Source organism: Bacillus rossius, chromosome 1, assembly GCF_032445375.1.
Source record: "Bacillus rossius redtenbacheri isolate Brsri chromosome 1, Brsri_v3, whole genome shotgun sequence".
In the NCBI taxonomy this organism is placed as follows: domain Eukaryota; kingdom Metazoa; phylum Arthropoda; class Insecta; order Phasmatodea; family Bacillidae; genus Bacillus; species Bacillus rossius.
Genome location: NC_086330.1, coordinates 345,760,631 through 345,779,316, shown reverse-complemented (window position 1 = coordinate 345,779,316; position 18,686 = coordinate 345,760,631). Strand labels below are relative to the sequence as shown.

At 34.3% G+C, this 18,686-nt stretch overlaps 1 protein-coding gene across 1 annotated transcript in view; it reads right to left on the bottom strand.

The window, feature by feature from the left end:
* Positions 1-876: 876 nt before the first annotated feature.
* Positions 877-18,686, bottom strand: part of LOC134528157 (T-complex protein 1 subunit epsilon) — an 83,235-nt gene continuing 65,425 nt past the window's right edge. Inside the window, exons 9-10 of the mRNA XM_063361502.1 lie at positions 1,358-1,538; positions 877-1,274 (exon numbers count right to left, since the gene is read on the bottom strand). Coding sequence (XP_063217572.1) covers positions 1,144-1,274; positions 1,358-1,538 — 312 coding nt within the window. The 3' untranslated portion in view covers positions 877-1,143. The remainder of the gene's footprint in view (positions 1,275-1,357; positions 1,539-18,686) is intronic.

Sequence of the window (18,686 nt, the reverse complement as noted above, 5' to 3'; positions counted from 1 at the left end):
GAAAGTATATATGTAGATAGATAAATATATATAGATGTATAGATGATTTGTATGTGTGGAACTACTTCAAACATATTATAAAACAAAACTGAATGAGGCATTGCAATGCAGGCCGAGCATTAGCTAGATAATGGAATCTTTTCAATATTAGTAATCTCTTATTTTTCCGCTTTTTTCTATATTGCTTTATAAAGTCTAAATTACATACAGACAAGGGACAAGGTAAATAACTATAAACTGGCAGAACGTCTGTAGAGATCTGAAAGTGATATAAATTAATTTTCACACTTGACATTCAAATTAAGAAACCATTAATTACTAACTACTCCCTGTGTTCAGCCCGGGCAACGCCGGGTATTGCAGCTAGTGAGCTATAAAACTAGTAAGCATAGAATAATTTGGTACACGTACCATGACTATGGTACCATGGTGGCAATACAATACTTGCGCGCACGCGCCAGCCAGTTGTTATCAGCGACGCAAACACAGCAAAGAGTTTTTCATAGACCCGCAACATCAAAAATGGCTTCATTAAAATGTCAAACTTCATATAAATTATAGTATTCAGAATTTCAGTTAATAATTCACTACATACAATTAACAAAGACTATGAATAATATTAAGCTGTAAAATACTGCAGCAGGAACTTTAGACAAGATTAAATTTTTTCCCTGACTAATTAAAAAATTTCCTGACTTTTCCCCGCTGGCAAAATTCCCTGACTTTTCCAGGTTTTCCCGGTTGGTCGCCACCCTGTAACAATACGTCACCAAGGGAACTACTAAAAATATAAAACATAATTGAAAAATGTAGTATATTACTTTCTATTTAAACAATTTACAAAAATAAAATACTCAATAAATATGAGATCAAAGGTGAGATTATTTAGTTTATTAATGAAATTATCTTGCAGATTTTTTTCAAACAAGTTACTAAATTAAAAAATACAGCATTTTAAACTCATTAGCATTTAGCTTAACATTAATAGTACATGAAGATCATTAGTTGTGACAAAGCTTACTATTTCTCAAAACAAGCCAAATCAAGATGAATTACATTGTGTACGTTGTAAACAATTTTTACAATTTAATACAAAAATTATTTGTAAGCGAATGTAAGTGAATGTTTATGGAGTGGAATATTTCAATAACCCATTCCATCATCAGGTGAACGAATGTCATCAATCTTCAGAATCATTTTAACAAGCTGTGTTGCCAGCATTATCTGCTGCTTCTTGCTGTGCAAAGTCTCGATCACATGTTGTTGCTTCATGTCTGCAACAAAGAGTAAGCATTACTAAAAGCCCGTTCGCACACAAGTAAAACCTTGGCATTCCATAACAAGCAATAATACCAACCATTGGTTCCTTTGAGCATGCAGTCTATGCCCAAAGCTGGGTTATTCTCAGTGATTTGCCGGGCTTTGACCTCTGTCAGTGTGTGGATGGGCGAGAGGCCAGAGTTCTCTGCTAAGGCTATTGGAATGCTCTCCAGGGCATCAGAAAAGGCTCTGAATGCATACTGTTCAAGAGATGATATCTAGTGATAAAAGAATAACATTTTGTTATTTAATTAGCTAAACACTTGTCTTTGCTGCAAATTACAGAAACACTTTTAAATAAATAACATTAAGTAAATAAATTACAACTTAACTAAGAAGACAAAAGGTTATAATGAAAATCCAACCACCATACCGCCAAAACATTTGTAAATACTAGGGATGGGCTGGCCGAATCCTAGAATAACACAGAATCAGCAGTATTCAAGAGATTCAAGATTTGGGGAAAAAATAAGAAAATGATTGGAGTGAAAAAAAAAATTAAATTAAAAAATCTAACACTGGCAAAAGTTTACTACGCTTATTTATGTTTGTGTGTACTTATTCTATTACTAGAGGCATGATTATATGGTAATGCGCGATAAAACAAAATAACATCGAAAACCGCTTGAAAACACGAAATAAAACGAAATAGTGCGAAATCCGCGATAAGTCATGAAATTTCGTCTATCCTGATTATTTACGTTTTTTTTTTAATTCTGTACGGACAATTCACTATCTTCAACACAATCAAATATTTCTGACAGTAACTAGCAGCCATATATATTATATGCGACGGTGATTCATTATAGATTTTAAAATGAAGTCTCGGAATTAACGTAATATTTTCTTTAAACTGTAATCTCGTGTACAATAATAATTTAAGATGTTGATAACTATGATACAATGGCCGCCGTTCACTTTCTGTAAATACAAAAATAACAAACGTCCAAACTATGTTTTTCTAAAATTACGTTTTTAATCATTAAAATATTACACACTAAAGCACATTGCTTTTACTGTTTATTTAAAATAAAGTACGTAGGGTACGAAAATAGAATTAACCCTGCTTAACGTAACGATTGTAAATAATAAAAAGTACATGTTTATGTCGGTATTAATTTTCACGTACATATGTTGGTATTCGGTATGCTTTTGTATTCGCATCTATTCTCCATTGTTTTGATCTTTCCAGCACAACAGCAAGGTTTTGCGTATTAAGAGGTTAAATTCTTTCTATGTGATTAAAATTTTTTGATAATGCCTAAAACGAAGGTTTCTGCCAGTGACCGATCGAAAGAATTTTCCAGCGAAGGATTTTATTTCAGTGATAAAATTTGAATGTACAAATTCTGTAACTGCAGGCTAGACTATGAGAGACGCGATACACTTGTGAAACATGTCGCGAGTGAGAAACATAAGCGTTTGAGGCAAAACTCATCTGTTAATGACATCCTTGTCTAAGAGTCTTTAATGCCATTAATTTGCTGTTCAACCCAAGAAATGTGAGTAGGGTTAGCATAGAAGATGCAAACCTACAGAAGTCTCTGCATAACTTGCCTTCTGTTTCCCATCTTCCCATTGATACATTCATACATGGCTATGTTGCTTTCAAAAAATAATTGAGGATGAACTTTCATTGCCAGAAACAAGCCAAATTGATGTTACATTGAATTTGCTCAAGCCAGTTTAAGGGCAATCTGGTTCCCAACATCAAATGTTGATGCAGAACGTTCATTTTCCAGGTACTCACTGGTAGTTCGTGACAGAAGACGTCTCACTCCAGAAAATGCGGAAAATTTAACTATGATAGCATTTCAATAAAACTGTCTTAATAGTAACTTTGGAAGTGCTTAATTGTGTAATTTTGTAGTGTATGTGATTGTAATTAAGTCGTGAAATTTTTAGTAGTTATTGAAAAGTTTGAATTTATGAATTTGCAAATGAACTTAATTATCTATGAATTTTCAAATGAACTTAATTGTAATTAGAACATGAGGTTTAAGGGTTTATTAATATTTGTTTTAATAAATTTGCATGTTGTACAGAAAAGCAAGAAAATTTCGCCGTGGGCATTTTGAGCAAAAAATAAATAAAATATAACACTGAAATCTTTATTTCTTTAAACCGAAACTTGTCTTAAAATAACACCACAAAATCTTGACTATCTATTACTGTTTGCCTAAATTATTTTTAAATGTCAGTGGGCATGTTACAAATTATAAAAACAAACAAATCTATATAATTTATTGCAATGACAGTACAAAACAATGTGATACAGTTCCTACAATGGAATTGCTGCTCTGAAATTAAATTTTTACACTTATTTTCAATAAGTATCGCTCCCCTAATATTTAGATATATGTTGACTAGAATAAATCTGACAACTTAAAAAACTATTACATATTTTTAAAAATTTCTAATAAATATTTTTATTGACTTAATTACATAAAGAATAATTAGTCAAGATTTTCTGTAAAACAAATTAAATTCTTGGTACACATGTAAAAATCTGCCAGTTTTTTTCCAGCACTCTTTCTTGCAAGAATGATGATTCAACAGCTATTAAACTTATCAATATTTTCAGAAACACACTTCAGGTAAATACACATCTCTTGAAATATCAAGCAGCACATAATGGATAAAAAGTGAGTGGCAACATGTGCATTGAAATAAGACCCAATAAATGCATAAGGTCTACAGACAGCTCCCTCTTTGTTCACTGCAGTTAAGTGCTACCAACACATCTACCACAAATTATCAAAATCAATACTATTGTTACAAGGAATATAAAAATAAGAAAAACCAACCAAGCAATCGCTGACAAGGTCCTACAACAAATTCTCTAATTTAAAATAAATTTTTTATTGAATACTAGCTCTACTCATAAATAAATTTTTTCCCTAGAGAAACTAATTAATTCATCCTTCCGCAACAATATCCCTTTTTCCCACCAGAACAATTTTCTATATTCCAAGTTTCTTTAATTATTTTGTTTTCATCACAAACTGCATGGCAAATTATGGTAGAGTTGTTGGCTAAAAACACTAAAATTAGTCTCTACTATAACTAGTTTTTTCAGCAACCGATCATTAAGGCCTTGCCATCTTGCTAAATTCAAATATTTACACCACTTGCAATAAAGCTTGCATACTAATTTTTTAGTTTGACACAGCACATGACTTAGCTGTGGTTACTTGTTAAGTCGGCACTTGTCAACTGGTGGGATAATTATGATAGTTGTATTAGCCCTACTTGGAAATACCTCAAAAGATATTATAATTGTAAATAAATAAAAATATATTTATGTCACCACTACCAATTTTTAATTATATGAACACAGAAGAAAAAAATTTGCAACAATTTGCACAATTGTTATACAATAAAATAAATAAATTATAAACTTTTGAAGGTTAAAACCAATATGGCAATACCAAAATTTATTTCTGTAATTTTGTTACTTTCCTCCGATACCATACAAAAACCCCGAATGACATTTTTGAACATTTATCAGGTCTTGTGACAATTTTATCAAAAAGTCTGCCATTTAAACACACTGTCACACCACCAACGGAGAGCATACGGGTGTTGGATTATCTTTAATATTGTCATAGAACTTACTTTTCAACAGTACATATACAGTAGAATCTCGTTATAGCGAGCACGGTAATAGCGAGAACACGGCTATAACGAGGTATTTTTGAGGTATTTACGGCGTGATCGCTTTAAGCGCGCTTTTGTTATTTATCTGCTTTATCTCCACCCCTCTCGCTCGCCACTAGACATCTTGCCATTGACGCCTGTCACATTCTTCAGCCTTGCAGTCGCCACCTAAGTGTGTGGCTTTAAAAATAGAATCCCATCCTTTCTTTTATCAAACTTCCGTTAGTTATCTGTGCCGTGTGTAGACAAAGTTTGAGATTGGAACAGAAACAACGTAAGAAAGTATTTTTTATTAGAAATATGTATGTTTTTGTTTTTATAATCGTGTATTTTCACGTTTTTTGGTTGTTATCTTAAAAGAGATAATATTAAAAAGCCGCTCTAATGAGATTTAATTGTTTCTTGGTTAACCAAAACTATTAATTATCCAATATTGTTAATTGTTTATATTCTATTTATTATTATTTATGCGACGTCATACTATACGCGTACGCAATACGACTGGATTCGTTGCTGCAACATAACATAGCATGTTATGCAGTATCAGAAGAAACGAGTAACGTAACGATAGTAACGAGTACTAATTGTTATAGTAACGAATACATACGGGTACACATTTTTTTTTTACTTTTACACCTCTAGTAGGCACTACCGTATTTATTTCTGAATCGCTATGACAGTTTTCTTGTAACTTTTGTTTCGGTCAGTTGTTGGGGTATCTGTCCGGGAAAGGGGTGGTGATGGTTTGAATTTAATCCCAAATTTATTTTCTAAAAAGTTGACAGGTTTCTTTAAATGAAAAAAGTATAGTTTTCCAGCGACTATTTCGTTTGAGTCGTACGTGCGTTGCCGCAGCCGCACTCCTGCTTTTTTGTAAGGAATTAAATCGTCGTGCTACACTAGCACCACCTGTTAGCTACATCCCGAACCAACATGGTCGCCAGCAGACAGCCAGCGTCGACAATAGATAGCAGGACAATGCTGCGTCGGCCGCGGGCTGAGATGCTATACTTACATGGCGTGGTAGGTTATTATGGTTATTTTGACGCAATCGGTGATTGCATCCGTACTTATGGGGTATCGTTTTAAAGAGAATTCACACATCTGCTCACAGAAATTAAGATTTCGTTAATATAACCTGCTATTTTCCAATTATACAGGTTTAAACACAATTTTTATGCTATTTTCGGTTAATTTTTCAATTTTTTGGGGGCCAAAATTGGTCCAATTTGGTTATAGCGAGGACACGGTTATAGCTAGGATCAAACCCGGAACCGTGACACCTCGCTATAACAGGACTCTAGTGTATATAAACTATATCATGTTCACAGATCACAGCAAATGAAACATATTCATTTGTTTACTTAAACTTTCCAGTACTAGTAAAGGCCTTTGGATTTATTGAAATCTTTTCCTGAAGAAAAATACTTAATATTAACTTGAAAAGTATTTATACAAATTATTCTGAAATGCAGATTCTTCATTATTAAATAAAACAAACGAATAATCTGCATACACGTGTTCGACAACTAAATGACAGACACCATTATCTATACATACTTCCAAATTCCGCAATCACAAACAATTCTTAACAAAACTACTTTAGTTTTAAAAACATGTACTTGGTACCATGACATTCAGAAAAGAATTTTCAAATTTGCTTCGTGAATATTTTTATTTGAGGTTATATTATAGACGAGCAGTGATTTTTCCAATAAATTAAGCATATAATTGTGGTACTGCCCAACCTAACTTATCTTTAGTGTGTATGATTTAAAAGGCTCTTAAGTAATAGAAAAATGATAAAAAATAATGCTAAGAAACTATGTACAGGTAATAGTAAAGATTGGTGTCATGAGTAGATAAACTTTTACTTTTTTATACATGTGTACAGTCAAACCTCATTATTACAAACCTGAAGGGACCATATTTTAGCACTCTGTAATAACGAGGGTTTGTATTAACCAAACTATTGGGATATCATGACAAAAAAAATTGATTGAACTTTAAATGCCTATATTTACAACCATAAAGAAAATTATATACACTGTAGTATAAGCTGGCTTCACTACATGCATAACAATTTGTAAACACTGAATAAAACAAACACAATGCAACACTTACAGAATAAATCATAATACAGTACAAACATCAATAAACTTGCATTCATGACACATTTTCTATTCAAACATTTTGTTTAAAAAATGCATCAATTCTGGTTTGCACTATTTTTTTCTTATAGGCATTGTTTACCACAGTACAAAGATTATCAAAGGCCAGTACTGATCAAGTATTGGTTGAGCAGTCTGTATCCAATCTTTAAATTTGGTCGTATCTACTGCTGCTGACTCCCCACACATAGTTTTGCCAACAATATTGTTGCGATCCTTAAACCGTTGTAGCCAACCATTGCTGAACTTGAAGTCTGAAATTCCTAACCTCAATGCTAGGTAGTCTGCCTTCTTTTGAATCATAGGTCCAGAAATAGTTAAGTTTGCTGCACACATTTCTTCAAACCACTGCAACAAGGTAGCTTCCATTTCTTGATGTTTTGGGTCTCTCATTCTTTTTCTTGTTGATAATTTGCACGAACTCGCAAAAGCCGATTCAATCTTTTCACGATTTTTTAGTATTATCGACAAGACGATTGCGGGATGTTAAATTCTCTCGCAATTTCGGTTATCGTTTTCTCTCCATTGTCTACTTCTTCGATAATTTTACTTTAACTTACAATGTAAGGTCGTTGCGTTAACATTTCGCAGTCATATAACAAAACAACTCACACTCAAAATTGAGGTTAAGACACACGTCCGTGAACAATTAAAAATAACAGAACTTTTTTCCATAGATTGTTTAAAATTCTACGTATGTACACTTCCGACGACTAATATTAATAGGTATAGAGTACTTTCCTTATCGTTTTCCGTTTACAACATGGCATCTTTTCTAGTTTAGTTACTAACATCACCACTAGAGTTGAACTTTTCATCTTGTTTTTCGACCATTTTGCGCTGTAGGATACATACATCTTATCTTTGGAGACACGTTTGTTTACATGACGGTTATGAAGACGTGATTTACTTTAGACTTCGGCTGTGAAATTCGTATTAACCATTTACTTATACAGTAAGTCCTCGGTTTACGTCGGGGTTACGTTCCTGAAAACCGCGACGTAAATAGAAACGACGCAAAATGAGCCATGTTTCATGCCACCGGCCGACCACGGCCCAAGGTCGGCCGGAAGCGCTGGCATACAGACGTGACAACGGGCAATTTTATCAGCAAATTACAACCGACAGTGTGGGAAACAAGTCCAACTAGTACTTCTCAGCTTTATAGAATGGTTATTTAACCAGCTGCTTTATTACCTTTATTGATTGAAATATAAAAACAGATATATAGTCGTTTGGAAGACATCTTATGAAGAACAAAATAATAAATTGCAGTGAGCTGATATTGTAGGCCTACTACAAACGCATTTAATCACGATAAAGTTAACAACGGCACGTTTAAAACTCCGGCCAACTCAATGATATCATAGCGACTGAAGTGTAGAGCTGTAGCAAACCGTATATATTCGTTACTGAGTTAACGGGTGCGGTATCTAGTAACGAGTAACGAAACGTTACACACGAATGCATTTCGTTACTCGCATTTTTCGTATGTTTTACGCATGCGCGCGCTTATTCGTTACAAAGAACGATGTTTGTTTATTAAGAAAAGTATAATTTGGAAATTCGTCATCCAAGTTTTTTACTGTTTATTAAAGGTATTGTGTGTGTAGACAAAGTTTGAGATTGGAACAGAAACAACGTAAGAAAGTATTTTTTACAAATTAGAAATATGTATGTTTTTGTTTTTTATTATCGCGTATTTTCACGTTTTTTGTTCTTATCTTAAAAGAGATATTATAATAAAGATTTATTGTTTCTTCAGGGTGTCTACAGGCAACAGAAAAATTAATTTGGTGACTTTTTGGTGACCTTTTCAAGAAAAGTTGATACTTCGAATTACACGTTTCATTTTTAGGTAAAAAGTTTTCAGAAACGTTTCACATTATACCACACAGAAAAAAAGAATATTTTTAATGCAACTTATTGACTATGTAATAACATACACTATTGAAAATAACGAAAAAGCAACAAAATATACTAAAAAATATTACACAGTTTTATGTGCTTACCTTTCAATAGTCCCAGGTGTTAGCAGTTGTTATACAAGACCACAATTTCAACACTGGCCAAAAAACACTGACAGTTAATATTTAAATTTGTAGGCCTATGTGTTTCTGCACTGTGGATATGGATAGAAACATAATTCATAATTTTAAGCCTGCTTTTTCAAAAATGTTATCCTATCCTCCATGCTGGTCATTTCCTCCTTATGCATTTCTAACATCCTGCGTTTTGTAGCTTGCAGTTCCTTCAGTTCTGACTTGGCTTTCCTCTTTGCTTCTACTTCCTCATCTTTCTTCATGTTTATCATCCTGAGTGCTTCCTGTCTCCTGGCAGATGCATTCCTTACAGAATGGATCATTTTTTTAGTGATTTGGACATTTTTAAATCCACCTTCTGAATGAACAGAATCATACACACATCTCTGTGCTATCAAAGAGGCTTCCGACAAGTTTTCTACCAGACATTCTCTGTTCACTGAAAACCCCCTCTCAACTGCAGCATTGCCATGAAACATAACTAAAATCTTCTTGCAAAACTGAATCAGGGCAGCATTGTCCACCTTCGCCATAGAAATTAATTCCAAAACAAGGGCATCCAATTTTTGAGACCTCCAATCATATGTCTCTATAGCATCTTTAACAGCTGCATTGTCACAAACAATCAAGTAATCTCGTTTGATGCAGTCTGCTACATGTGGAGCCATGTGTCCATTTGACACAAAAATGTCTAATGCAGTGGTAATGCGTGAGTTTCTTAATAGACTACTTCTGATGACTTCAGGCGATAAACAGGATGCTCCTTTAACAATTTTACTTTTGAGTGGAGACTTCACAGTAAACTTTGAAAATATATGTTGTAAGTAACACCTGCATTCATTTCTAAACAACAACACTACAACCTCTTTAAGGTCTTTGCATGCTGCTTTGGCACCAAATCCTATATCTATATTGCTCACAGCTTTCAAGACATCTGAATTGTATACATCAACATTTGTCAGCTGAACACCCGATTTGATGTCTTCTACCACATTTTTCTTCAAGATGCGAGTGCCAATGCCTATCAAGAGAGACAACGTATCTTGATAGAGCAGCGGAAATAAAGCATCATTGGACTGGAATTTCGTTAGAAAAGGCTCTAGCTGCAATGAAACTGATAGAAGAAATTCCAACTTTGCAAACAATAGCTTATCTTTCAAGGCTTCTTTCACTCTTACATAACACTGAGAATTCGGGGGATTTTTCTCTACTGCACTGACATATTTCACAAGTGATGGAAACATCTCAATGGCTCTTTGAAGTACTCTTGAATTTTCAACCCATCTAACTTGGCAGAACTTGAGTGGGAAAACTTCAGAAGCAGTCTTCAGAGTGTATTCAGCTCTTCTAACCGGAAAATCCCTGAACAGATAGTACACAGATCGCAAAAATTCATGTATTTTCCATCCTACTGTAGTGTGTGCTGTTTTATAAGCCCCTTGCACAACATGTAAAGGGCATGTTCCAGTATCAAAAGGCTTTCCATTTCCATCCAGCTCGTTACCAATACTGTCTTGCAAGTCACGTAAAAACTTTAAGTTCACGTTAGGCCCATCAACAGATACTTGCAAAATGTGATTTAGGGGCAAACCTAGATTGGCCATAGTAGTTGTGAAAGTTTCCAACAAATCTTTTGCTGTTGCTCGTTGAAGAAATGTTGATGTCAGGTACTTGGTCACAACTGCATTGCAATCTTCATCCCAGAAACGTACAATCAGATCCATTTGACCTTTCTGACTAATTTTATTTAAACTTTCATCGAGGGAAATAGCAAAAAAATTTGCATTTTTTACTTCATCTACAAGTTTACTTTGAAAATAAGGTCCAAGACCATAAGTAATAACATAGGACAATTTGTCCTTTTGCATCATGAAATTTTTTGCAATCAAACTATCGGGGAACATGTACGGAAACAGTTCAGAACTTGATCCTGAGCCACGTGAAGACCCATGAGTAACTACTTTATTTAAAGCCCAAACAATTTCTGTCTTTGCTACATCATCCTTCAAAATGAAATTGCCTAGGCCTATGCCAGAAGTACCTGCACATTCAGTTCTTTTAGTATCACTATTAGTTGTTCCGCTAGAACAGTCATTCTGTGTTTCAGTGTTCATTGGTGAAGTGCCTGTTGCCAACACAGATGGAGCATCATTTTTCTTAGAAAATTGCAGTAATGTTTGCTTACCTTTAGAGATTTCCAGGAGTTTCTGAACATGTTTTTTCCCTTTTTCATGAACTTTAACACAGTATACACCACCATGGGAAATACCAAAGTCGCTTCTACAAATAGTGCAATAAGCTTTGTATTGTGACTTTTCTACAGGCCTAAGCCAAGACGTCCAATTTCCTTCTATTGCGCAAGGCATTTTGAACCACTGATCTTGGAAACTGCACTTTCCAGGCATTTCTTTTATATTTCACACATATAAATACATAAACACGTGAAGACGTGTCAATCAGAATTTCCAGAACTTAAGTAAATAATTAACTGTAACTTTTGTTACAACAAACTCTTTCATGTTCCTAAATAGCACATGATACATAAAAGTCAAGAAATATTTTGCACCAATTACAGAAAACACCTTTTGGCCGCTCTATATTTAGTACCACGTGCTAAAACGTTGCAGTGGCGATTAATTAGAAAAGCACACATCGATTTACTGGTAAATAACGCACGGAACGTTTTTACTATAAACTCAGTTAACTGGCACACAAACGAAAACGTTTTCTTTCCGGTTTTATATTCACAAGAATTACAACTACATGACGTTATAATTAGTAAAATCCACGCCACTTTACACAACACAAGTCGGCAGCCATTACAAATCTACGTACAAATCCAAACATCCGTGTTTCGAAAACAAAGAAAACAGCAAACAGGAAAGCACTATCGATTAGAAGATATCAACGTCTTCTTCCGCGAGACTATCGATGCGCATATGTCGATTTCTACACCCGCAAACTATCGATTTGTATCGAAACGTTACGTACGACGGGTAAATAAACATTAATCCGTGACTTCCACAACAATTGCGCCACTTTTTCGGTACTTCCGTGACCAGCACTTCATTTTAGTTACTTTTTGGTGACTTCCGTGACCTGTAGACACCCTGTTCTTGGTTAACAAAAGCTGTTAATTATCAAATACTTTTAATTGTTTATATTCGATTTATTATTATTTACGCGACGTCATACTGTAAGCGTACGAAATACGACTCGATTCGTTGCTGTTACATAACATAGCATGTTATGCGGTATCAGAAGTAACGAGTAACGATACGAAAGTAACGAGTACTAATTGTTATAGTAACGAATACATACGGGTACACTTTTTTTAGTTACTTTTACACCTCTACTGAAGTGCCAAGGAGTTGGACGAAAAGGGGTAGGAGAAAATGCTGTGTCGTTGCGGGAAGTAGATAACACTTCTACGTGCGAGATACGTGGGTGGCCGAGCGGGCGGGCTGGTAGTATTGCATCACCGCGCGGAGAGCAGCGGAGAGCAGGAAGCGTCCCTCATGATGTATGATAAGATAAGGCGGTGAACGTGTAGCTTACGCTACAAAGCATAAATTAATTACCGAAGGAAACAAAGAATTATAAACGAATTATATACGGTGTTTTGGTTAAAATAAAGATTTACGGTCATTGTAAACGACGTTATTGTGAATCGGCGACAACTTAAATTGAAACATGAGTACTCAAACATTAGCGACGTTAATCCGAAACGACGTAAATCGGTACGACGTAAATAGAGGACTTACTGTACACGTTAATTCATATTAACCGTATTTTGTATTAAAAGTACTGAATAACAAAGGAAAACATACCTTATTTTCTGGGACTGTGAAAGTACTTCGCATAAACGGGAATTTCGTACTAAGCGGATTCGTATTAATGAGGTTCGACTGTGTTAGTTTTAAGTATCACTTGGAAAGAATTGCATTGAAAATCCCAAGAAAATTGGGAATATGGGCCTATACCAAATCAAAATGATTAAATTGGTACAACACTAACATAATGAAAAATATGTGAAATAATGAAAAAACAGTGCTATCAAAGATTAGAAAAGCCAACAAGTGTTCTGTTATGCCTCAATCAGTGTGAGAGACCTGCTGAAGGCCCCCAATGGTTCGAGGCATTGTTTATTCTAGCAGATGTGACTCCCCTTTAAGACAACTGTGTCTGAGCGGATAACTATCTGCAGCCAACAAAATGTTGAGAGAAAAAAAAAAGGCATAACAAGAACCCAACAATGATTTAAGAAACATACACCTATGGTTATTAAATAAATTTAATTTAAGAAGTGTAAATCCAAATGCATAGCTGCCAACCTCAAATCACACCCATCAGTAATGACAATTATATGAAGAAAAAAAAGTACGCGTAAATAATGCACGATAAATGTTTCCTGGGGAATTATGACACATACAAGATAAAACAAGGAAAATAAAATGCAAAAAAAAAATGAAAAATATAGGCCTATAGGTATATATGAATACAATGCAAATTAATGAATAAAAAAAACTATTTGAACAATACATTCATCTGAATATGTAAGAAATGTCAATAATTTTACTGGAAAGTTTGAACCTTCAATTCAAAGTATTCAAAGTTAAACTTGTGAACAACTGTCTTTTTATTTGCTTCTTTTATCCTGGTTGGATTAGAACTTCCTTGTAAACAAACAACAGAAGACAAACAAAAGAACTTGTAAACAATAACTCTGCGTTCGTTACTTTCGTTTCTTCAGATGTAGCGAAAAAAACGACGATATAGATATATTAATTGTCATGGCTATAAAATGTTCCGCATGTTTCTTTGATTCAATATGCCGTTTACAGTCATCCCTTCCACCATGTGCAATCGAAAAGTCACACGTGCATACATTACAAAACGCGTGGTGTTCCAAAACATTTGAAGACGACAAGCATGGCCATTCTTTTGAATAGTTTAAGTCGAAAGTTCTGAAGAATTGCGTTCTTTTTTTCCCCCCAGAAACACTTGTTCTGTCACACGCTTCATTTCTACAACCGGCACTGAAGAACAAAACACTATCGAAAAACATTTAAAAAAATTTCACGTCTGTAGAAAGACAAAAACACTATGATGAAAAAAATGGCTTTCAAAAAAAATTAAAACACAGGTTAGCCAAAGTACCGTGCAAAAATTATCGTGATGTAAGTAGCCGAAAAACGAAAAGTCCGAGAATATGTACTAGTTTTGTCGTACAACGGACGTAATACCATCCCATTACTATTTGAAAACACGAGAATTAATCTACTAATTTCAATAGTACATGCGCACACATACTAGTTCCGTTATTTGCGCAACCACGCGATGTATTCGAACTGCGTTCACGAAACCGCACAGCAGAAACTGAATTTTTTCCGTCTCCGTGCAGCACAACGCCTCGTTTCCGTAATACACCAGCGATGTTCCGTAATTCCGTAATTCGGTGTTAAATCCGTAATAATTACGGAAAATCCGTAATGGTTGGCAGCTATGCAAATGCATAGAACCACCAAAAAATGTTTTTAACTTTCCCTAAAGTTAGAGAAATAGTCAGTTTAATTATCAAACAGTCAAATGTTGTTACGACCGTGTTTTTTTACAAGCGCTTCTCTATTACAACTCTTTTGAAGTGTGTGATGTAAATTGAGATAAAAAAGAGATCAATTAAACATGATTGGCCTAACAACTGCATTATCGGCTTACTTTAGTTCACTGAGAAAGAATAAAATACATTAAGACTACCAGCACAGATAAAAAGCTGTACTGTGCCTAAACAGCACACAACATTGGCAAGCTGGTGCTGGTGGGTTGAAAAGAAAAAATAGATGTTACTTCACAGCATGATAAAAAATAAAACTTTTTTCTCCAAGCATGACGCAATCTACTCAGCCGGCTGCCGCATGTCCTCCCCTGCATTCCCTTTCAACCCTCTTGAAAAGGTTAAGATACGCTCAGATAAATTACAGAAAAGTTGCAGTAATAGATGCCTAAGTAACTATAAACAGGTAAAAAGAAAATACTGGTGACACCTAATGGGTGAACTTGAAAACTTTTTACATGTGTATCAGTCTGTAATGTATGTATTGCTTGGAAACAATTACATTGAACATCCAGTTAGAATTGGGACACCAATAACATTATAAACAGCGAATTAATGAAAAAACAGTGCTATGAAAGATTAGAAAAGCCAACAAGTGTTCTGTTATGCCTCAATCAGTGTGAGAGACCTGCTGAAGGCCCCCCAATGGTTCGAGGCATTGTTTATTCTAGCAGATGTGACTCCCCTTTAAGACAACTGTGTCTAAGCGGATAACTATCTGCAGCACTGAAATGTTATGCACTTTTACCAACATCTTAATATCAACAGAATTCACAGATACTAAGATGGAAATCTGCCATATACAGTAGCATAGCTGCCAACTTTTGAAAATTAAAAATTGTACCATTTTTAAAAAATAACCATGTTTAACACTAAACAAAAGTGGTAAATTTACTGAAAATATGGTTTTCAATTAATATAACCTAACCTTGTTCACCTGTGTGTTTTTTTTAAGTAGGTATTTAACACTTGTCATTTTGAGCATTTTGTATGTAGCAGGTTTAGCTTTCTTCTTGAACTGTTGTTGAAATTCTTGCTCATAACACTTCTCACTGTTCTTGAAGTTAAGTCCAATGCTTCTTCAAAGGTTTCACTATCCTTTACAAAAAGAAAAGTTGGAAATGTGTTGACGATGAAAATGAACTCGCTGTTCTTTAAATTAGCAACTTCTGCATGCTTAAAAATTTCTATTTTGAAGGGAAAATTCAGTTCAACATAATTACGTGACAATTAAATTTTTTTTTTAAACTGATATATAAAACTTTGCTTTATCAGATGGTTTTTATAAATCCACTAGTATGGATGCATTACAAGATTTTCATCTTTCTTCTGATTTGTTGCAATACTGAACTTGAAACCAAGTATTAAGAGTTATTTTGATTATAGATGACTTTACAAATTTTACAAGCAATTATTTCAACATTTCAGTTAACAAATTCCTTAAAACGTGTATTCAAAGTGTTTGTGACTGCAGAATTCCATTGTTTAGAATAAAAATCCAGCATTATCAGCAACAGATAGAGGCAAGTTAGATTCCAATACAAAAGATTTAAGCAACATTTTGCTTGAATTGCACTGCAATCATCACTTTTGAGTGCTTCCAAAAAAAATTAACTTATTTTAATTGAGCTTCTCTCACACGAAGCACTTCTTGTGTGTTTAATACCGTATATACCTGAATCTAAAACAACATTTTTTACCATAATTTATAATTCAAATCAAAGGGGTCAGCTTAGATTCAGATACACTGATTTTTAGGTAAACATACCTATTTTGGGTCAATGTTTTCAGATTGTGCAGTAGTTATTGGCTGCACATGTTATGACTGATATTTTTGGAATGTTCTATAGCACAAGATGGCGCCCATCTTGTAGACTAGTTTCTTGTACAAAAACATTAATGTAGGTTATACAGTACTTCCTTGCTGTGATTATTTTATTGACAACAATGAAGATGATGCAACCACATAATGAAACTCTTAATAGTTTCCAACAGTTACAGTACCAGCCATATAGGTATTTATTTCTGTTTGTACATAAACTGTTAACAGTATTTCAAAAATGGTGGTTGAAATCCTTTGTAACATTCACATTTTCAATTTTATATCTAATTTGTTGGCATGTGTTTAATACAATAATTTTTTTTTCTTCCTGAAAACATGAGGCTTTAGTTTTGGGGTCGTCTTAGATTCTGGTAAATACGGTAGTTCCTTCATTAACCATTAATTTGTTTCTGCTGCCATGGGAAACATTTATATCACACTCACAAATAGAACAAAGGACAACATAACTTACATTACTTGATGTAAGTTTTTGGACATATGCCATTGCTAAGTACTTTTTCTGTAGAAGAAAACTAAAAAATAAATAAAAATACCCAAAAGACAAAAAACACAAATTAAGCAAACAATTGCTGTTAACAGGATATAAACACCACAAAATATTCCGTAACAAGAATATGGCCAACAAACAAAGAAAAACTAAGAAAAATGTACTAAGAGAACAAAAGTAACCCCACAAATGAGGACAACAAACATATTGAACCCAAAAAATTAAGCACAACGGTTGAAGCGAGACAAAACGAAAAGACGAAACAAACACAATAGTTTTCCAAAACAGAATAGAACGATAAAAACCCCCACTAATAATGACAGCACAGAAATGTTGACAAATATTGTTTTTGTCTCGTTAAAAGGGAACGCTAAGAAAAGTACTTATTAATTTTCATGTTTATGTCACCATACGTTTGGTTCATGGCCATGTGATGTACAATAGCACGTGGCACAAAAAAAAGTAAGTTGTTTACAATGGCGAACGAAGCTGTGGTGACCATACACTCGTGCAGTAACGCTTAATAATTAAACTTCACGTTATTCATTTTGAGAATTTATTGTTTTCTCTAAATTTTCCGATGGTTTGCCACGAAATACAGCACTAATTCTACGTAAACAGTGGGAAATGCTTTTGCACAAGGTGGGAAAAGAATGCATTATTAGTATAGGGAAATTGACAGTGCACGTAAAAAAAACGTTAATCGCGGGAATTCGTATATCGCGGGTACGTAAAAATGAGGTTCTACTGTAGTTGCCATTATTATTTAGGTGACAAACTCTTGCAACACACACCCATGGTGCAAGCAACTATAAATGATCACAACTGTAAACTTTTCTTAATCACGTCTCACTCACAGATATCAGATAGACTCACCACGTTCAACATGTCCGACATTCAATTATCAACAGCAGGTTTCTCAACCTTGGAGCTTAACAACAGGTGTGATATGTGGTGTTGCCATGCAACATTGTCAAGTTTTGAATCAGCCGTGTGCACCCTGCTTTTATCATCACACATTTTACAAAATGTTACGCGGTTTATTAATATGGTACATCAAAAGAACGAACCACACTCCAAAAGTAATTATTTCCAGAAGAAAAACACACATGATTGTACAATAGTACAATAGGGCTAACTATTGTACAGTATGGGAAAATTGTAAGTTGGCAGCTATGTGTAGTAGCCACTTACAAGAAATATTTCAATATCAGAATTCCAACTTGAAAGTTATTTAAGGCTTAAACTACTGGTGCACCGATGCGGATACTGATGAATCGTAATCAGCGATTATGGGTACTTTCCGATTAATTGTAATCGGCGATTATCTTAACGATTACTTTGCAGATTACCTACGTCCCGGCATAATTAAGTAGGTTTTTACAGTGTAATATTTAGTTACACATTTTAGGACGAAATACGGTAATATTTGTAATATATCACAAAATTCATCTAACTCAGTCATATCATAATTACAGATATTTCGTTAAGTTTAATAAATCTCATTGCCTCGAACAATAAAAAATACATTTTTCCTACACATATATTT